General features: G+C 44.5%; 1 protein-coding gene across 2 annotated transcripts in view; it reads left to right on the top strand.

The window, feature by feature from the left end:
- The window catches only part of LOC8043297 (hemicentin-2), a 248,591-nt gene that overhangs the window by 143,683 nt on the left and 81,936 nt on the right, over window positions 1-22,972 (top strand). For both annotated transcript variants that reach the window (XM_029972765.4, XM_042288829.1), the window contains exon 5: window positions 20,784-20,887. In XM_029972765.4, coding sequence (XP_029828625.3) covers window positions 20,784-20,887 — 104 coding nt within the window. The remainder of the gene's footprint in view (window positions 1-20,783; window positions 20,888-22,972) is intronic.

Below are 22,972 nucleotides of genomic sequence, written 5' to 3'. Positions count from 1 at the left end.
GCTGTAAAAGAGACATGTTTAGCTTTGCTTTCATTGCTTTGACACTGTCCTCTCGTTTGAAATCACGGAGCACAAAACCCGCAGCTTTGTTTTTCACAGATTCGAGCATATCTAGTAAGACTAATTGATGAGGGTTCTCTACAGATTACACGTACTGAAGCTGAAATTTGGCTATGGTTTTATACGCAATAATCTTAGTGTCTTGAGACGCGAACTTTAAATGGCGTTTAATGCAATCTAATCATCGGTTAGATTTTGTGACGATACTTAATATGGGAGACTCTCGAGTCAAGTTAGGCGCTAGAAACACTCCAAGGTATTTATAATGTGTTACTTTGTCAACTTCGTTGCCATACAGCTTGCAGTCAAAATTTGGCCCTTTTGTTTTGTTGTAAATACCGTACATTTTTCTTTCGTACATTAATTTCCATTTGCCATTTTTTCACACCACAATTCGAGACAATTTATATCACGTTGCAAGAGAGCACTTTCCAAAGTTTGAGAGACTTTTCGGTAGATGACACAGTCATCAGAGTATAGTCTTGTATTGAAGTTGATAGAATGAGGCAGGTCGTTTACATAAGCAAGGAACAGGAGTCGACCCAGCACGTTCCCCTGCGATACACCGGATCTTACTTCAGTTGACGATGAAGAGTTGGTGTCATAGGCGGCGTACTGTTTTTTTTTTTTAGTGAAGAATGTTTCTATCCATCCTAGAATACCCGACTGGACCTTAATTGACTGAAGTTTAAGAAGAAGCCTGTTGTACGGAACCTTATCAAAAGCCTTTGAACAAAGTTGAGGCTCCAATCCACGCTGTGCATGTGCTTGGACAGCGAAGCTGTGGTATCCCCTGCAACGATTTCCCAGAGGACTTCCGGTTTATAAAAAGAATGAACAAATGTCGCCTTAACACCCCTGCTTGAAATGTAGATGAAACGTTTTACCATCAAATTTTCAGGTAAACGCCAAAAGAACGAAGGAGTGCGAGATCTGTTAAAACGTTTCGAGTATTCTTGTAAACCAACTTGCCTCCTCCAAGACGTCATATTGTACAGCCGAAGGCCATCATTAAATCTCCAACTTTGTTGCCCGTGTAGCATTTAGGCTTTCTAGCACTGGTGACATAAGTTAGCTGAACAGGTTTGCAAAGACGGTGCGACCGAAAGTCGTTTGGGTTACAAGCGGCGATTCATGTTTGTGAACAGCAAAAGGGTCTATGCCAAATGATTTACGAAAAAAAAAAGTAAATGCATTTTACCAAAACTTTTTATATATAAAAGACTTCGTACGCTGCCCTTCCTGCGGCAGCTTATGCAACCGCAATTTTTATCGAGAAGCGCATGAGGGGAGTGCTGCATGCTTCGCATTGTTCGCACGCGCCTTATCATCTATCATATGGTTTTGAGACTTGTTTTGGGGTTTTCTTATTGAAACTAGTATCAAAACAACATGGTAAAAGAAAAGGCGCGCGCGAACGCTGATAAGGCGCGCGCGGTGGTTTTCTGTCGACTGTTTTGTCGACTGTTTTGTCGACTACTGCTCTGTTGACGGACACAAAAAAAAAAAAAAAAACCGACCAACGAGTCATATAGAGATTCAGTTTAGAATCATTAAATATGGCCCGCGTTTCGTCAAGGGAATGTAGATTTTCGTGTATGTGAGGAACAAACTCAGACGGTTGTGTTTCGCACGACAGTGTACGCCGGAAACCATGCTGGTTTACAAACAATACATTGTTTTTACATAGGTGAGCAATAATATTGGAAGAAAAAGTTTGTTCGAGAATTTTTTCATTGCATACTTGAGAGTGATATCGGGCGGTAATTGTCGACACTTTTTTTCGACCCACCTTTAAAAACCGAAATGACATTCGCAGTTCTCCAATCAGTTGGTACATGATGCCGGTGTTCAAAAATTGCTCAAAAAGTTTTGCCAATAAAACAATATATCTTTACCAAGCTTCAGTAGTTACGAAGTTATCCTATCAGGCCCTGGCGCTGAGCTTAGCTAAAGCTTTGATATGAGAGCAGCTACGCAATCAGACGAAATTGCTAATTGCTCCATAGGACGAAATACATGTAATCGAAGGAAGTTGTGGGCAACGGGGACGATTCACGAGTAAACACTGAACCAAAAAATGTATTAAAATTATTACGTAACTGCTCTGCGGCACCTAGGGAGTCATCCAAGGAAAGCGGCGCTCTTTGTCGCTTGGGTATAATGATGGACTTTTTTAGGGTTTGTTTTTAAAAGGTTTTTTAAGTGATCGTTATAAAACAGGAAACGTGCCTTTCTTAGTTAACCTTAACAAACTCCTACAGATATGTAATAGAAATCTCAGACACTACTTAGGTTACATAGCTTGGCTCGTTTAAAAAATATTTTCTTTTTGTTTAAGATCTTGTGTAGAAAAACTTGCTAAACCATGGTTAATATTTCAATGTTCTAATGTTTGCCTTCGGAACGTGCTTGTCTAATAGGTTTAATAAAGTATTCTTAAGCAAATACCAGTTTCCATGCACCGATTAATCAGAAAAAACCCCAAGATGGTTGAAAACGCTGACAACTTCTGTAGTATACATTCCTGGTTGGCTCGGGAATAATTGTAAACAATTTTTGTTGAAGGTGGACAACCCTTCGTAGCAACTGATACTTCTACAAAAACAGACACATAATGACTTTATGTCTCTAAGTAATTAACATATATTATACTTTCTAACTTTAAAGTAGAAAAATAGGTCTGACGTTGCGTTGTTCCGTGTAGGTTTTTTTAACAGCTTGGCTTAGTGCGAATGACTCCGTCACACGGGTAAAGTTTCTTCTGCTCGGAGAAAGAGAGTGAATGTGTTCATGAGACATCCGGGGAGGCAACGCCGGCCACTGAATGTCAGCGTATTTAAAGTTACCGGCAGGAAAAAAGTTTGTCCAGAGCGTAGGTAAGTGACAGCGCATTTGAAAAGTCATTAAAAGAACCGTGAAAATGTGTTCCTGTCGGGGGCTTGTAACACTTCATGATTAGTACGGAGCCACAAGCGGCCTGCAATCGGATCGAAATAGCTACCATATTATGCTAGTATTCTACGATCAAACAGTCCTTGTCTGGCGAATGGTTGCATCTGTCGTAGAACAAAGCATAACCTCGGGGGACATAAACAATGTAATAATATAAAATAATTGCATGTCATTTCATTAAAAAAATTGCTAGTTTCTTCATTTTATGACACTTTAATGTGACCCTTGGCAGCCATTGGAAATTTCAACGAGTGTGGCCACAGGCAAGCTTTGGACGACTCGGTGACATCTTTTTCAGGTCTATTCCAGCTTTCCTTCACACTCTTTTCATCTCCAGCTCACAGTGCTCACCTAGAACTGTTGTTCATGATGACATATCTGTATTACCTTCGTGAACCTGGCTATCTATTCATATTAATATTGCGAAACTCGCAGTCCACGCGAGTTGAGAGAATACTTTTATTCATAGCTGTCTCAGGTTGACAGTAGGTTTGTGTTAGATCGCGTAGACAAATAAAGAACATGTTTAATTTAAGTAGGTGTCGTTGAAAATAAAACGAGAGTGTATATTGCGCTGTTAAAAGGGATGATGCCAATTTTTTTTTTTTTTTGTATTTTCAGTAGATATTGCATAGAAATATTCCTTGGCATTCGTAACCTATAAAACATGACATGGTCGTGTTCTTTTTTTTTTTTCGCGCAGTGGCAGTCGCAGAAAACGTTTCAGAAAAGCATGCAGAGTTTACCCTCTCAACTCGCTGTCAAACCAAGCGGCCACGTGATCTGGAGCCGACTAAATGCTGCCAATGTTTAATGCACCCACGCGCTGGGGTTTGACAAAACACAGGGCGCGCGCTGAGTCCCACGCATTGTTACTTACTACCGTCATCCCAGCGATGAGTCACGAGCCACTACCCGAATGCATGTCGAGGCAGTGATTGTCAGAAGCCCAAATCAAACGACCACACGGTGTAGTGCTCGTGTTCGCCGTATGAGGCGCAATAGACCCTGCCGGAAAATCCCAAGAGACCTTGCAACGAGGGGAATTGTGGGGCTGCTCGGATGTACGCTCGTGCCAACTCAAACGCTTCGTACATTCTGGTAGCGGCGCGATTCATCATTTCTTACCGTTAGGAGCTCGGAATACACCCCAAGATTAAGCGAACGAAAAAGGAGGTCATTACATACTCTGTTTTGCTTCCCTTCCGCCTTCTCTGCGTTCTGAAATCACGAACTGTTAAACCGAGGGGGGGTATTCGGATGTCCTGGCCTCCCTCTTGAATTCTGCATGTGCATAAAATTTAGGGCGTGGAAACAAGAAAAGGAGGGGGGGGGTCTTAAAGATATAATACGCTGATCCCCTTGCTTCCTTCAAGAAATACCTGCGTCCGCCCCTGGTTAAACCAATGTCAACTTCGTCTTCGCTTCTTGGATACTTTCACGTGCCGTACATCCGAACGTCACAATGCGTGAAGCAGACGCTGGGGGCACCACATATTTCCGGAAAGGTCTATTAAGGCTGCGGTCCCACGGCAACCATCTTGAACAAGGCGTTAGTTCAACCAATAGATGGCGACACGCACCCGTGGGGTGGCCAAAATATTGGTTCGCAGTGGGATGGCTCGAGCTCAATCACGTTCCCCTCATGGCCTTACTTGCGCCGCTGCCAGCTGTGCTCAGCTAGCTCAAGTAGCGTGGCCCATCAAACGGATGTATGCAAAAATGTCAGGCTGGGTATAAATGGTTCTCTGATATTGGGGGTATTTAGTGGCGGCCATAGCTGTGTGCGCGAATGCTGAGCGCGTGCTGACGGCGAGCTTCTACAGATCTTTTGCAACGTGCATTCCGCACCATCAAGAGTGCCGGTCTTAGCAGCCTATTGACGTGAGCTCGTTCTGAGCATGCGCTCTAAACAGCACCCACAAATATGCCGTCCAGTGAATACTCCCTATAGGGACATGCGGTCCGGCGGTTGTCACGGGCTTTCGCAATAAATCTTACCAAAAAGGAATCGATTGTTGATTGACATGGGAATATTCTGTCAATGAAAAATTATTCTGCAGGAATGCACGCTCAGTGGACTCAATCTTCCAATACACCAGTGGAAGCGGACGTCTAGTAAACTGCTTCGCGATTTACGGTACTTATTTCACCATTATATTGACAACTGAAAAGTGATGTCACAAAATATTGTGTTTCACGGATTCCGGAAGATGTTGTGAGGGGTGTTACATTATAGTTCCCAGAAAACAAACGCCGTTGCAACATTTTCAGAAGTACCGACACACATAACGTTGTAAGTACAGCTTAGGAGGAATATGATGAAAACCATCATAATAAATAGGAAGACGTTTATTTGCAATGAAGGCGCTATGAATGAGCGGCGTTTAGCGACGGCAAGTTATGAGCGTTCGGGAATTTATAAGTTCACATGATTGCTAACTATGGACATGCAGACAATAAATACCTCTTTTGTCGGGAGATGGAGTTGCGGTGATGACCTGATATTTTGATATTTTGATATTCAGCAGTCCTCCAGTCTGCTTTTCAGCAGACGGGAGGACTGGTGGCGAAGGACAAAAGCAAATTGAACGCGAAGGACAAGGAGAAAGTGAAAGAAATAAGTGCTTTTTTTTTCGTTTTCGTTTAATATATTTTTTTTGGCTAGGTACGAACGTGGTTCGGAACCGCCCGATACAAAGGGAACAGCTTCAAGATCATCATCATTATCATCAGATATCGGAAGACTCGTGGCAAACAAACAAGCAAGTTTCTTCTTAGCGAATGGTAAGCGTCAAGTGTCAAGCACAGCACGTCGCTAGCGACGTTGTCGATGTTTCGAGCGCTTAGCGCTTTCGACAAAAGTGCTTGCAGCTGAGCTAACGTTGTGGAAAGACTCGAAGTCTTCCTCGAGTCCAGCGATATCATGAACAGTAACTGAAAACGATCCACTACTCAGTCGGTGGGTGGCGAAACGCATCCCCATCTGCGGAGTCATGGTCGATGCGTACTCTGAGTGGTTGGAAGTTTGCACGGTGCCAGCCACGACGTCCAAACGCGTCATTGACTTTCCTGCGCTCTCTTTTCCCTACTTTTCACCTACCGAAAATACTTTTCTTTGATAACGCGCCGAATCTTGCTTCAAATAAAATAAACAAGTTTTTGAAAAAAAAAAAAACAAACACCACCAGGCACCACATTAGTGCACCATACAAATCCTGTAACTAACGGGCAAGCAGAACACATAGTGTGCGAAACGAAGAAAGCCCTCTTGAAGCTTACGGAAGTAGCAGTTCAGTGAAAAATCGCCAGGTTCTTGTTCCGGCAGCACGCGACGGTCTCATCCATACTTGTACGCGATCCGTTACAAGTAACGAAATTACTTGTAATCCCTTAAATTTATCAGTAATTTAGTAACAGAACAATCACATGTTTTCTAGTGTGATTTTAAAGTAATTCCCTTACATGTTTTGCGTAATGGGTTCTTTGTAATCCGTTACATTTTTTTTCAGCACCCCCCCCCCCCCCTCCTTTCTAAAGAAAGGGTTGTTTTTTTATTTTAGTAAAGTCGAGCGCGGTGGGCACTGTCACGCGAATTGACCAGCGCAAAGAGAGGCTTGGCACTCTTCAGTTGCACAGTGCCTTTTTTTTTTTTTTTTGCAACACCAAGCCCCTGAATATATTTTTTAGACCCTAACAGCAATGTCAAAAAATCCGAACACGCATTTCTACGACAAAAAAAAAAAAGGGGGGGGGGGGGCAAGTTATATCTGTTTTTTTAGTTCCTTTGTTTTTTCTTCGCGATTGAAGCCGGGGAGAGGAGGACACCAAGTGATTGTGTGCGTCTTCGAGAAGCTCGAGGCGGTAAGTGCACAGGCAAGAATTAACAATGTCCTTCTCGGTTATAGTGACTACTACCATTTTTAGGAAGTCACAACGCGAGACAACGCTCCGTCTACCCTAAAATCGACTAAAAGAGCTGTGATAATATTGGAAGGTGTTATTGCCACAAGCATTCTCGTTCGTTCCTGCACACTCATCATCTACTCTTACAAAGCAGGATGTATTTTTTTTTTGTTTCTTTCGCCTTATTTGACCCTGTTTTAAAAGCTACTTGCTTTTTTGCAGTCCATCGTCTAGGGTTGGCCCACTTTATTTGTGAATGCCAGCCAGGTTAATTGCTTCTCAGTCACCTTTTTTGTGAGTCAGCTTTTTGCGATCACTTCAAAAATAGTAACAATCTTACTTTCGTCTTCCTCTTTTTACATCGTCAGGACGCATCCTATATCAAGCAGATATTTTTTAAAAATAAAACATGATGGTGGCTGACGTGAAATTTATGAGTCGGGCCATAGCGCGGCTTACTTAGTACTCTGCCCTTCGCTGCCCCTGGCATTAGCGGACGTCTATCTGGAGAACACCGGAGTTAAACTGCAGTCGGTTCGTGCTCCGTGCGTTTTTGAACAGCACCGAGAAAGATACACATGGTAAACGTGCGTTTACATTTCCGTGTTTTACCCGACGTTCTAATTAACTGTTGTTGAAAATGTCCTTTTTTTTTTATTACTTATATTTATATAGTAGAAACGTTTTTTTATGCACCAACGTCTCAACCGAGGCTCGACCTGTTCAGAACCGAAGAAGAAGAATATCGAGCCAAACCTTATATATTATTTAATTATCCCCTTACTGTTACAACTACGTTTTCCTATTGTCTGGCAATATATGACGGTATTGTAAGATGTACATAAATCAATTATTTTTCTAGCTATGGCTAGATGTATGATGACTTCTGCAGCTTCGCGATTTCGACAACGGAGAAGTTTGGTAGATCTGTCCGATGACACCGATAGCGATTCCCAATACTCCGCTGCCCCCTTTGCGCATGCGTCATATCGTTATCGGAAGTGTCGGAGGTATCGGAACGATCTACTAAAACTCTCGAATATCAGGCAACGGATGCAACCACGATGCTTTGCTTTATCTTCGAGGTAAATAGTACTTCCATTGCTTCGCTGAAGAAGCTCCATGCACAGCATAGAACATTCGTGAGGCACAATATGGCACTTCCATCCAGTGTCTCAGTTCAAAGGGTGTTCAGCGTAGCAGTCGACATCTTCAGTAAGAAATAACGCAAAAACTTTGACGAGATTTTCGAGAGCCAGCTGTTGCTCAAAATATTCAAGGTTAATAAATGGAAAAGGTGGCAACATTAAGAACTTGAATAATCTTCTCCTGTTTGTTTCTTACTTTAGGACAATAATGCTGGAAAGAACGTCGCGAAAGTAACGAATTATTTTTTGTGGTAACGGTCACTTACTTTTATAGGGGAGTAATTGTAATTGTAATAAATTACAATTTAGCCTCGAGTAACTGTAGATGTAATTCCTTACTATTTTTCAGTAACGTGTACAAGTCTGGTCTCATCTTCCACGGTCAAAACACCCGCCGAAGCAATGCTCGGCGCACGAAGAGCCCATACCCCTCAATTTCATGATACTATGGCCTACGAACGAAGATCGAGAAATTCCCAGATCGGGAGTAGCTTATTTAATGACACTCGTCATGTCCTTGTTCAAGAAGCTTGTAATACCTGGAGGGACTATGGCGTAAGCCCCGTGGTATCCACAAGCCACTACCTTTTGACGCCTGCCTCTTCCTCTGTGTTCCCACTAGTGCCAGTAAATTAGCTACGCTTCAGAGTAACGACACTTGGCCATATTGTGGCTTAAAATCATGGTTGCCAGTTATCTGAAGATTTATCTAATATCACAGGAAACGCTTTTCCGTCCTCCACGAATGTTTAAACAGCCCGCCACAGAGCATAGCAATATTGCATCAGCTCCCTAGCACCGAATTTAATGCTGAAGAAGTCGCACTTTTGAATCATGGCGATCAACAGTTCCGTTTGCTCGGCACAAGACCCAAAATGGCGGCTCCCAAAACAATTTTGGGGAACGGAGTGCCGATACTTCAAGTGCAGTTCAATCAGTGGCTCTAGGCATGAAGTGAACTCGGGTGTATTCTTTTCCTTTTCGTCTTTATTGTTTATTGATTTCAATCATATCGAATAATGAACACATTATATCACGCCACGCTCGTGTAATTAATTGTCTTAGATCTATCAACTTGACCCAGCACTTAAACCATTCATTTGTCGATAGTAAATCTTTCAATATATTTTCTAAATGTGAAGGTAAAAAGACACGGATATTAATGATGATACAGACACCAACGCCGCCCTTGAAAATTTCTTGAACATAAAAAATCAGCAGTTTTCTCTTCCATCCGGCAGGTAGCGCAACAGAACCACCCAAACAGTTTTAATTGTTTTAAAGGTAGCTAAGCTCCACACCTATCAAGAAAAGGAAGCAATATCATTATGAAAATCTAATACATCATGATGTATATCTATTTTAAACAATAAATGTTATTAAATGCCGATACATCTGATTGATTTCCCTAAAATATATGCTTCAAAAACAGGTAAGCTGAAGGGCCCCTGACACGTTATGAGTTTGAAAATGAAAAGAAAAAGGCATCGTCCACCTTTTGGGCAACCATTGTAGTTCTAAATGTTATAAAAAATGTATCATAGTTTAAAAAAGTGCTACGTTTGATATAGAACACCTAAACAAAAAAGTTTTAGAAAACATTACATTTTTTTTCTGCACATGACCAATTATAAGCACTACATCTGTAGCTAATCTCATTGCCCTAGCGCTTGTCATGAAAATCATGTTTGTGCTGAGAAAATACAATTTTGGGGCAATAGTTGGAGACATGAACAAAACAAAGTAGTGTAAATATCAGACAACTATATCGTTACATTCTGCTCCGACATCATCTTAACAAAACTGCTGTATTGGAACCGTGTTATCTTTAATGGATCTTTCATAAAATATGAACCAGCGGAGCAAGTGAGGGTCCGCGCCATCATATTCGCAACGATACAAAAGCTCATGCACAGTATAACCTACATACATAATATCAAATAAAAGAGGATTGCATAGCCTTTCGAACGACATCAATCCCACAAAGCAGTATTCAAAAGGGGATGAGTAATGACCTCCCAAAAAGTACCTAAACTGCCACATTCAGTGGGACCGTGGCCTTAAATATCGTCGCGGCGGGCGTCGCGGATCCCTATGATGATATCCCGGGAATGGCATTGTAGGCGTTGTCAACGCAACTTCATCGTCGTCAAGTTTTCGCGAAGGAGAAACTGGTAGAAAGCGTCCAATGTAATAGTTCGAATTCACCCGGGACGAAGACGCTTTTTTTCTTCGGTTACATTGCGTTCGAAGTATTCTCAGGTCTCAACTAGTGCGAGTAAGTTTGTGTAAGGGGAGTAACATTCCTAGCCAATATCGTTGCAGGGCCCAGGCACGTAGCCAGGAGGGGGGCCCATGGGGCCCGGCCCTCCCCCCCCCCCCCCCCCCTCCGAAATCTTTCATTTTGCTGGGGCCTCCTTTCCTCCCTCCCCCTCATACAGCATTTTGTCATGAGCGGCCCCCCCTCCCCCCCCCCCCCCCCCCAAACAAAACCCTGGCTACGTGCCTGGGGCCCCTTTAAAGATGGCGACCTCCAACGTTGTTTTAGTCCACGCTGAGTGATGCTAAATGCCTTGTTGCCCAGCACCGTGACACATTCCATGTGGCGTTATGCCGTCCCCCCTCCGGAAATTTTGGAAAGTTTTGAACCCATCTTAAGACTACTCTAGCATATCTTCCTACCAAGAAATATAAAATTTTGAATAATGGGAGACATCAGCATCGATCTACTTTCTGGCGCAAGTAATCAACAGCGATTTCTGAGCCTTATTCAATCTTTTGGCTGTACGAACCTGATAAATATTTCAACAAAAGTGACGCCACAAAGTAGCACCCTTATTGATGCCTGCGTTACAAATATAAACCCGCGGGGCACTGTTTCTGGCTGACATGAGTGACAATTTTCCTTTGTTCTGCTTGCTCTCGCATATTAAAACTTGCCACAACTTATCGCAATAAAGTATGCAATTTTTTCAAAAGATTGATCAGTATAGTCTCGAAAAATTTCGCAATCTATATATTTGGAGCATACTAGGAAGACCTAATGACTTGCCAAAATGTCCATAGTCTTATGTTATTTTTCTTGCAACACTGAGAAAACGCTATAACGCCGTTTTTTCCCTTACGGGAGTTTACAAAACGCCGCAACAAACGCTGAAAGCCGTGGGTATCGCATGACTTGGTAAAACGTATAAATAATAAAAACAGAATCTTTCAAAAGTTTCAGAAAACACGCAATAATGGCGTACTTCAGGAATATAAGCAGTATAGAAACACGCTAAAACGTGACACTAAAAGAGCTAAACCGCATTATCATATCAGTAAGTTTGACAATCTTCGGAACGAACCCAGGCGTACCTGGAGCGCCCTAATATATATAATAACGCCAAATTCTTAACATGCTGCTATAAATGAACTGCGGACTCTGTCCGCAGTTAATTTATAGTAGCAGCCAATTTATAGCAGCCAATGCAATAAATGGATAGCTCATAAGCGTTGGTGCCCACAGTGCTCAAAATACCATCCAACCTTATACCCTTGCGCAGAGAAACCTGGAGCATACAATTATGCTGTATCCTGTCTCTTTCACTGAGGTTGAAGCGGTAATTAGAACAGTGAAAAGTAAGAACTCCTGTGTAGAACATAATACAAATATTGAACCAATTAGGCACGTTTCTACCTTGAAAAGTAAGTCACTATAACACATTGCTAACTTTATACTTGAAACGTTTGACTTTCCAAGCCTGTTACAAACTGCAAGATGTACCACAATATACAAAAGTGGCGACACAAATAACATTGGTAGCTATCGCCCGATTTCCGCGCTCCCAATATTATCCAAGGTTTTCGAATATTTGATAAATAACAAAAAACAAAATTCTCGAAGAAACTTTTCGGCGCTCTCAACAGCCCAATACGGATTTCAAAAGGGGAAATCGACTGAGCATGTGCTATTGGACATGAAAGATACAATTCTAAATAATATTTAAAATAGTTTACTTACGCTTAGCGTATACCTGGATTTTCGAAAGGCAGCATCAATCATGATGTCTTTGTTGGACAAATTACCTCAGTATGGCTTAAGGGGCAAAGCCCCAGATTTAATAAACAGTTTCCGGAATATCGCGGGCAATTTGTACAAATTAATGTCATGTGTTTCCATCACATGACAGTCCAGTACGGGATCCCACAGAGCTCCATTGTAGTGCCGTTACTTTTTATTTTCTACCTCAACGATATAGTCAATATCCCAAACTCCACAAACCTATTATGTACACCGACGACACTAGTCTATTTTTTTTTTCAGGTGCCACGGTTGATCAGGTTGAACGCGACACTAATAATTATTTGCATACAATAAACAGCTGGCTGGATGCAAACAAAATGCAACTAAACGATAAGTAAACTAAATATATAATATTCAGGCCAAAAAATAAGAATAAAGCTGACAGACCGCCATGTTTGACAATAAACGACTGCACTATAGAACAAATAAGTCACGGTGAATTCTTAGGTGTGTGGTTCAATGACAGATTATATTAGACAATAAAAATCGACCATATAAAAAAAAAAAGGTTTATCTTGAGCGATTACAGCAATCAACAAAACAAAGGATATTTTTCCACATGGCTCAAATTACAGTTATATTATACAATATTTTTACAAAAAAACTTTATTACTGTTTTCTATCGTGGGGAACAAATTGTAAAAGTAACTACACCGGACTCATTAATTTACAAAAACGTATATTATGAATAGTAGCAAACGCAAAACACGATAGTAATGCCGATTAATTACTTGAAAATTTTAGCATCTTACATCTCACTAGGCTAAACCACTATAAACTTGGACAGCTAATTCACGGAAAGAGAATAAATAGTTTTGGTCTAATTCCTTTAAATGTAACGGAATATAACCCACGGGAAAACATAGCTTAAGACCACCACGAACCAGAACAAATTACAACAAGCAGACAATCATCTTTCAGGTACCCTATCTGTTAAACGTTCTAGGCAAAAGCGTAACACATCCCAATACGACTGGCACTTTTAAAAAGCATATCCGGTCCTTCCTTAAAAAAAAAAAAAAAAAAAAAAAAACGAGATACAGATAATGTAAGTGTGCTTTGGTTTCTTTTTTTTTTTAAATGCATACTTGTATCTGTATATTCCCAGGCAGCACACCATTGTTGGACCCCCGTTGGCTCAATGTTGGAAAAAAATGGCTCCAATATTGGTCTGACATTGGCATTTTTCGAAAACGCTACCCGATCCAATGGTGGTCCAAGATTGGTGCCAATGTTGGACCACTGGTTCGCCAACTTTCTAGCCCACGTTGGACCAACGTGGTTTGCGCTTTTTTTTCCAATATTGGCATAGAGGTTTCACCATTGGCTGAACCAACATTGGCACCCAGCGCCCTACACACTGGCTCTTGCAACATTGGCTTAAATATTTGCATCCAGTTTTATACACTGGCTATTTTTTGCATCCATAGTGTATGCTATTATTGGGTGCCATTTTTCAGCCAGTGGTCTAACCAGCGTCACAAGAACAGTGCAGAGAACCAAGCAAGTATCTTGCCCTTTTTTCTCAACACTGTTTTCTGTCTGATACTAAAATCTAATAAATGCAGCCATTTTACCGTATTTGGATACTTTAGAAATCATTAAAGCTTGCAAAGGAATTGTTCATAACGTTTGACAGTTCATAATTTATTTAAACCGAATAAAAATATTTAAAACATTCTGCAATCAGGGGAGCCTAGGCAGACTCGGCAGCAGGCTCGGTAGTGAACAGGGCAGAGGGCTGGGCAAAGGGGTTCCACGCAGGGGCCTGGCCACAGGATTCTGAAAGAGACAGAAGCGGGGGTTTGCATTCAGGTGAAGGGTTTCAGAGGCTCTTAGTTCTCTCTTAAGCTTGTCAAAAATGAATATCAAAATAAAACATAGTTTCATTATTAATCGCCATTTAATTAACTATTCTATTAATCGGTTCAGTTGCTCCTCAAGTATAAAATCTCGAAAGGCCTACCGAATTTTTTATGTTTACTTTTCCATATTATAAACTTTGTTTTCGAGCGAATTATTTTTCGTTATTTTGTATGTACAAAACTGAGTACTGCCTTCTAAAATAAACAGATGCGCAGGTAAGACACCGGGGCCGGCTTGCTGGAATCAATGTCTCAGCTGAGATTGGGTGAAAGAAAGCACTGTAAATTCTGGGACGCGCGAGCGTCTTGAGTCTAGGTTTTAGTCCCGTTCCACTCGTACGCTGGCTTTGACAGTGCTTTCTTTTCCCCCGTCTAAGCTGAGACGCTGTTTCTAGCAAGACGGCCCAGGCGTTTACTATTTTTTTGTTCGTCCGACTTGTCGTTACTCAGAACTCGATCGATCTAGATTAAAATATTCATAGTCATTTAAAAAATTAATCAAATAGTACGAAGGTTATTTTATAAATTGCTCAGCTCTACTCTTGTAATGTCATGGCGTCCCTTAACCTTTCATTTAGCTTTAAGAAGCCTTAGGAATTACAATCTCGCTATTTAAGTAAACACTAATATTTCTACGTTGATTTGAAAAAAAAAATGTTTTTAAGATTTACGGCTTTCGCGGCACAGAAATGTGTAGTTATAAATGTAGTCATATTGCCTCCATAATATTTACAATTTATAAATCCAACCTCTGGCACCCACTTTAGCTCACCAGTGTCAAACGCACTACTAAATTAAGAGTTCAATAATTACCCTTTAAACGTAAGAACCTGAAAGTCTAACAGAACTGGATGCTTGAATCAATCAAGAACTTAAAATAAATCACACACATAAAATAGCTTACCGTGTAAAGACAATAACTGGCAATTACACTCGCAGAGCGCGGTGACATAACCGACACTCCACTCGCACCCAACAAGCCGAACCTTGGCAAATAAGGACTACTCAACGCTCTGTGGTATTCGGCTTTGGACCTACCGGGAGGACTTTTTACTAAAGCACACATATACCGCCAAGACGACAGCCACATTTTAACAAGAAAAATTAAATAAAAATGACTTCGAACACAGAAATAATCAATCAGAACGTCTCTCACGGTCTATTCGGATAAAAAGCACTTCCAAATAGCGCTGTACAGGGCCTTTCGGGCCGATCGCTGTGAATTGCACGCTGAACTCGTCGGAGATTCCTTGCACAGTGTTCGACACGGTTCAAACTCATCGGATAGTGACAAAACGTACATTGCGTAGCAAGAATACCTATCCCCATGGTCAGGAGGACATCTCCTTGTCACTCACATGGAAGAGAGAGCGGTCCGTCGTGTCTTCGGTCCGCCGAAGCTAGTGGTCAGTGGTCACACGTATGCCCACAACGAAGGAAGAACACCGATGTGCAGGCGCTGTCGAAAGAATATCCATGGTCCTGGCAATCCGCATGTTGAAGATCGCACTTGGCACTAAGACGAAATGCGCTGCTGGTGATCGGAACTCTAGAACCATGGCGGAGATGCCGAGCCGCCTCGCCCGATAAGAACAGTCTGCTAAGCAATCAAATGCACTCAGACAACTTAGAAAAGGACACCACGGTGCCCTGATATCCGCATGATTATCTTGCCGTTCTTGTGCCTTGGAAAAAAGAGCTATTTTTGCCACACACACAAAAAAAGCATGCATAAATTGCGAAGCGCGTCTGCCAACTTGCAGGTCGCGGATGCGCGTGTTGGAAATTGAGGAGACCGTCCCCACCGTCTTCAAGTCGCTACCTTATCGTGTGGCCTTGATGCACGCGATCCCACTTTCTGTGTGCGTGGGTGTGTAGGTATGCGTGTGTTTCGCGTTCTGGACTCCATCACCCCTAAGCTGAGAGTGCAGAGGAAGCTAAGAAGCCCGGTGAACTAATCGCAGGTCTATTTTTACTCACGTGATCACGCTCTTTCCCGCAACCACGCGCAGAGAGCGGTGCAGCTGATGACTGGTCCGGCCGGCGCGTAGCTTCCCCGGCACTGTCAGCTTAGGAATGCGCAGTGTCCTCCTCCCTCAAGGTCGCCGAGTCCTCTTCACTCACAAAGGAGAGATTAGTGACGGCGTGGGGAAAATGGGAGGGGAAGCCGTTCCGAGGCCGTCGGCGCGACCCCTCCCGTGCATACTTCTCTCTCTCGAATTCTTTCGTTTGTTTCTGCTGTTATTTGCTATTCGGGTTTCCAAAAACCAAGGTAGTAGAGATTGCTTAGACATGATAACCCTACAGCAAGAGGACGAAACGGGACTGACAGACACGAAGCTCCGGAATCAGCTCGAAGCCTAATGTCAAAATTAAGAAGAGACAATGATAAATCAAATGCGGAAAAAAAGGGGCTAGACTCTAAATCAAGGCCAACATCCGGCTAGACAATCCGGCTAGACTCTAAATCAAGACCAACATTGTCGTCTGCTATCAGTGCCTTGGCGCCGTGCAGGAGGCATTCGGGCTCTTATTGTGGCTGTCAAGATCATAGAGTCAACATGATAATCTATTATGTTGACTCTATAACCCGGACATCGTTTTTCTTTCTTTTTTTCCAGTTGGCGGTCCTGATGAGCCCATATCGCTGGCGACTGCTTAATATGCATAGTGAAGGAGCAAATCTTCGCCATTAAGTTCTGTACCTTGTTATTGTCTTGTTTACTTTGCCGAAAAGCACCTGAATCGCGTTTTGAAGAAATAACATAAAATTTACAAGCGCTCGAGCAATTTCAACTTGTTGAGGTGAAACGAACGCGCCTAAACCAGCGTATTCAAACATGCTTCCACTATTAAGCCAATGGTATTGTCAGAGTAACACACACCGATCATTCTATGCCACTGTGTTCTTGAAATGACAATGAGCCAATGGTACCAACAGGACAACAGTAACCATTATAAGCTTGTGTTTATCAAACATTGCCAAGCCAACAGTGTCCATTTTATGCCAGTCCCCATCAAATATTGGAATGCCAACGGCACGGACAGACCAACGTTGACCATTTTATTCCAGTATTCATCCTATGTTAGCAAGCCAACGGTACTAAAGGCCGACATTGTCCGATTTACGCAAGTATTTGTCCAATATTCGCAAGCCAATGGAACGGACAGGCCAAGATTGCCCATTTTATAGCAGTGTTCATCCAATATTTGCAAGCCAATGGAACTGACAGGCCAACATTGTCCGGTTTACTCCAGTATTCATCCAATATTCGCAAGCCAATGGAACTTACAGGCCAAGATGGCCCATTTTATACCAGTGTTCATTCAATATTCGCAAGCCAATGGAACTGAGAGGCCAATATTGCCCATTTTATGCCAATGTGCTTCCAATATTGGTTGGTCATTGGAGAAGCTGGGCCATCACTGAAGATTCCATATAATGGTATAGCCAATATTGGAAGCAGATTGGCTAAAGTGGACCATCATTGGACCTTTTTTTACCAATGCTCTTCCAATATTGGCCCAACACCCTGTGCTGCCTGGGTTACTTTTTATCTATTTATGTGCTTGCCTCTACATGTGTACTTGCATATTGTGGGCACAGGGGATTTTTTCTGTAATTTTTATGTGTTTTTTGTTGCTTTATATTTTGACGAATGTAAAATGCATTTGCTATATATGCTTTTAACGTTTTTTTTTATTATTTAAAAATACAGTACTGGATACGTCACCCACGGAGTGTCTATCTTTCTAGTTTCTTTTTTTTTTCCTGTTTGAGAATGGCGATCTGTGCACTTCGTCGTGTTTCTTGGTGTTAACGTTTATAGGAACTGCAGTGTTGTTGCATGCTGGGATTTTTTTTTCTTTCTGGAAGAGGGGGGTTGTGTTTTGTTTGTTTACCGCTGCAGCTTGCCGCCCTTATAGGCCGCTTGCACCTTGTCAGGGAACTTGTTTGCCTTTTGTGCCTGTGGAACGTTCAAGTCTCAATTGAAAACGAGCGTGTTGGTTAATAGATACAAAACTTGAAAGTATAAAACAGCGAGGACGGGAACAGGACATCTTGAGAGATGTCCTGTTCCCGTCCTCGTCCTCGCTGTTTTATATTTTCGGGTTTTGTATTTGTTCGAGTCTACCTGTACTGGATTTGACTTAAAAAAGTGAAAGCCGTTTACAAATCCCTGTAACGCCGAATTGGAGCGCAGCTCTTGAGGAGGAGGAGTGAAGGGTACTGAGGGGAGGGTAGACCCCTCCTCCTCCCCTCATTCTTTAATATGCTCCGGGGGGGCGGTCACGTGACCTCGGGGGGGGGGGGGGTGTCACGTGACTTCGGGGGAGGGGGGTCACGTGACCTCAGAGGGGTCACGTGACCTCAGAGGGGTCACGTGACCTGGGGGTCACGTGGGGGTCACCTTGTGGTCACGTGACCTTGAGATGACCTTGGGAGGGGTCACGTGACCTTGGGGGTCACGTGACCTCGGGGGTCACGTGACCTCAGAGGGGTCACGTGACTTGGGGGTCACGTGACCTTCAAAGGGTCACGCGGGGTCTTGGGGTCACGTGACCTTGAGATGACCTTGGGAGGGGTCACGTGACCTCGAGGGGTCACGTGACCTTGGGAGTCACGTGGGGTCACGTGACCTTGAGATGACCTTGGGAGTGGTCACGTGACCTGGAGGGGTCACGTGACCTTGGGGGTCACGTGACCTTGGGATGACCTTGGTTACGCCGACGGCGACGGCGACGGCGACGGCGACGGCGACGCCGCTCAAGCCGGGAACGGGCCCCTAAGAGCTGCGCTCTAAAAAATGAAAGCCGTTTACAACTCCCTGTAACGCCGAATTTGAGCGCAGCTCTTGAGGAGGAGGAGGGAAGGGTACTGGGGGGATCAGTTGACCTCGGAAGGGGGGGTCACGTGACCTCGGGGGTCACGACACCTTAGAGATCACGTGACCTCGGAGGGAGGGTTTCGTGACGATGACGTCATCAGTGATGATGATGATGACGATGACGATGCGGATGCCGATTACGTCATTGGCATCCGCATCGCCATTATGACTGATGACGTCATCAGTGACGTCATCATCAGTGATGACGTCATCGTCATCACTGATGATGATGCATCGTCAGTGATGACGATGACGATGACGATGACGTCATCGTCATCGTCATCATCAGTGATGACGTCATCGTCACGTGACCCCCAGGTCACGTGACCCCCCCCCCCTCCTAGGTCCTCCCGAAGGAACCCGAGGTCCTCCCGAGGTCTTCCCGAAGGAGCCCGAGGTCCTCCCGAGGTCCTCCCGAAGGAACCCGAGGTCCTTCCGAGGTCCTCCCGAAGGAACCCGAGGTCCTTCCGAGGTCCTCCCGAAGAAACCCGAGGTGCTTCCGAGGTCCTCCCGAAGGAACCCGAGGTCCTGGGGGGGGTCATGTGACGATGACGTCATCAGTGATGATGACGATGACGATGCGGATGCCGATGAAGTCATTGGCATCCGCATCACCATCGTCATCGTCCCTGATGACGTCATCAGTGACGTCACTGACGACGTCATCGGCATCCGCATCGTCATCGTCATCATCACTGATGACGTCATCGTCAGGTGACCCCCCCCCCCCTTCGTCCTCCCGAAGGAACCCGAGGTCCTCCCGAGGTCCTCCCGAAGGAGCCCGAGGTCCTCCCGAGGCCCTCCCGAAGGAGCCCGAGGTCCTCCCGAGGCCCTCCCGAAGGAGCCCGAGGTCCTTCCGAGGTCCTCCCGAAGAAACCCGAGGTCCTCCCGAAGGAACCCGAGGTCCTTCGGGAGGACCTCGGGTTTCTTCGGGAAAATTTACCCATAATGCACCGCGCGGTTACGCCGACGGCGACGGCGACGCCGACGCCGCTCAAGCCGGAAACGGGTGCCCAAGAGCTGCGCTCTAAAACATGAAAGCATGTTTACCTGTAACCCCTGTAACGCCAAATTAGAGCGCAGCTTTTGAGGAGGAGGGTGGAAGGGTACTGATGGAGAGGGTATACCCGTCCTCCCTCCTCCTCACCTCGTCATCCTGCCAACTAGTCTGCCACGGAGGCCACGTGTCCTCACGGGGCCACGTGACCTCACGGCGGGGGGGGGGGTCACGTGACCTCAGTGGGCCACGTGACCTCAGGGGGGTCACGTGACTTCAGGGGTGTCACGTAACCTGAAGGGGGTCACGTGACCTCAGGGGGCCACGAGACCTCAGAGGGAGGGGGGTCACGTGACCTCAGGTTACGCCGACGCCGACGGCGACGGCGATGCCGCTCAAGCCGGAAACGGGCGCCTAAGAGCTGCGCTCTAAAATGATTGATTGATTGATTGATTGATTCAATGATTGATTAACATGCGTGGTGTCGTTCGCAATTCCCTGGACTTCCTCGAACTTAGAATGAAACCACAGTTACCTACAGTTAAAGGGGAAGCTGAAGCGGTTTCCGCAACTGAGGGCCTCTTCAGTCCACTGCTCTACCAACTGAGCTATTGACTGGACATAAAGCGGTTTCTTGTGTTCATGTTTCTTGCGTCATCCTTCGTTCCTAGGTGTTCTTATCGGCTAATGGAGCAGTCTCGTTGGCCGCGCAGCGATGACAGGACTCGGCAGGCCATGACTTTCTTAACTTGTCAAATGGCTACGGTACGAAACAATGACGCAGCTTACTATTTAAATTTCAGGTAGTGTTTCTAGTGTTTTCTTCGACGCCAGGCACAAAAAGAAAAATTGAATGACGCACACTTATTGATGTCGTTTTTTGTTGTTGTTACGCAGTGGAGCCCCTCTCTGTGAAGATCCAGAACCCGCAGCGGTCGTTCGAGGTGGACGTTTCGGCCGAGTTCCGGTGCCTTGTGGTTGGCTCCAGGCCCCTTCCTCAGGTGAGTTCGGCTAAAGCCCCTTACTTTGTCACCGAGTCATATACCACGAAAACGCAGAGCGAGTTACCGTGTACCTGAGTATGTTTACACAACTAGAGGTTAGTCAGCACAGTCCGCGCTGAGCGCGTGCTGACGTCGAGCTTCCACAGTTCTTTTGCAACGTGCATTCCGCACCATCAAAAGTACCGGTCTTAGCAGCCTATTGATGTGAGCTCGTTCTGAGCATGCGCTCTAAACAGCACCCACAAATATGGCGTCCAGTGAATACTCCCTATTGGGGGAACTTTCTCGAACTTGTTGTCCACGCAGTCCGGGGTTTACTAACACGGCATAACAAAGAAATTGAACGTCGCCTAGCACGGTCTGGGCACGAGCGCTTCGCTGCGACCAGTGCTTTGGTCGCACAAGGAGCGGCCTTTGAGCCGTCATCTTTGATTTCCCTTAGCAAAAGCAAACAAGAAAATTCGGTTTGTTGTCCCCACAGTTGGAGTGTCCCGCTAGAGGCGGGACTGTTGAATCTCCTCCCTAATGACTTGGCTGGCACTTGGCGGCTCGAACCAAGCTATGGTTAACGAGAGGCCATCACCTTACCTCCTCGAAAGAACGAGGAGAAAGACGGCGGGTTGTTTTGGTTGAGTTTCCTCAACGAAGAAATAATAAGAAGTTTAATGTAGTCTATACAGATAAGCTCTCGGCATTTAATAGCTGCATTTTCAGTGATGGTGCCTAGATGTTTTTATGTCCTTTACATGTCGTGCCTTGCAGTGATACATCATGGCATACCTGCAGTGGATAGGAGCACGGACACCAGTTTGCAATTGGTCCGCTTGCCTTCGACGATACAGTCACGAGCATCAACGCGACGAGGAGCCTGATACAAAGCCATCACAATTACGCGCGCAGTCGACTAATTTCATAAATATGAATCGTCGGGAAACACGTAATGTTCAAAAACATTGCAGTCACTCTCGCGCTGCAGCCTCTCGTGCTCATCGCACACATTCCGCCATAACTCCTATGGTTAATGGAATTATTTGTGCACCCGACGAACGACGCAGTGATGGCGAGGTTACCGTAGATTTTGTTTTAACACTAACACGGTTAAACGAAACACTCGAAACTAACTAACACACGACGCAAGTCTCTAAGCCTTTTCGCCCATACGCTCGGTGGATTCATACCCCGTGTCAGCGGGCAATCCGAAAAAAAAAAGGAAACACCTGGTCGAGGGTGCGTCAGTTGCTCGGTGGTATGAGGTTATGCGAAAGAGGTCTCTAGCCAATACCGCCTAAGAAACAAGGACTGCGCCTAGCTCGCGTCAGCGTCACCGTAGTCAGTGGGTCTTCCAGCATCTGACAACGCGGACGCCACAAGAGGCTTCCTTCTGCCGCTTTGCGGCGTTCCTTCGACGATTGTCAGTGTGCTTGCCTCTTGGATCGGGTTGAGAATCTGCTAACAATAACGACAGACGTTTACTTTGCCTTTGGGGCGGTATTGGTACAACCCGGCCGTGGACGCATATAACATATACCGCGCCGATTTAACATTGCGACCAAGATTTTTTTTCGCGTTTACAGACAAAATGATTCCGCCTGTGTGCTCAGTTCGCCGTAACATCCGATGGATGTTTTATATCCGCCCATTTTACTCTATTTTATTCGAGACCGACGACCGAACAGCAGAGCGGCGCTCCCACCCTTTGGTAGTTAAATATTGACGCTTGAAAGCAAGAGTCAGAGGCTTTAGGGGACGCTAAGAAAAAAAAAAATGGCTGTCGTCATTTCGAGATATATTGAGATGACCTTAGTTGTAACTGCGCTGTCCTCGGTTTGTCATAACGTCCGGTGAATGTTTTATATCGGTTCATTTTACTGCGGTTTATTCGAGACCGATGAGCGAGCAGCAGAGCGCCAAGGGCGTTCACTTCTTTGGTCGTTAAATATTGACGCTTGAAAGCCATAATCACAGGCTTTAGGGAACGCTACAAAACTGGGTATCATCATTTTGAGATTTATCAAGGTGATTTAAGTTGTAATGGTGCTGTTCTCAGTTTGTCTTAACGCACGGTAAATGTTTTATGCGTGT

The sequence above is a fragment of the Ixodes scapularis genome, unplaced genomic scaffold (assembly GCF_016920785.2).
Source record: "Ixodes scapularis isolate PalLabHiFi unplaced genomic scaffold, ASM1692078v2 PGA_scaffold11__112_contigs__length_91849675, whole genome shotgun sequence".
Taxonomy (NCBI): domain Eukaryota; kingdom Metazoa; phylum Arthropoda; class Arachnida; order Ixodida; family Ixodidae; genus Ixodes; species Ixodes scapularis.
Note: the sequence above shows the minus strand (reverse complement) of the source record. Positions and strands in the feature narration are given on the sequence as shown.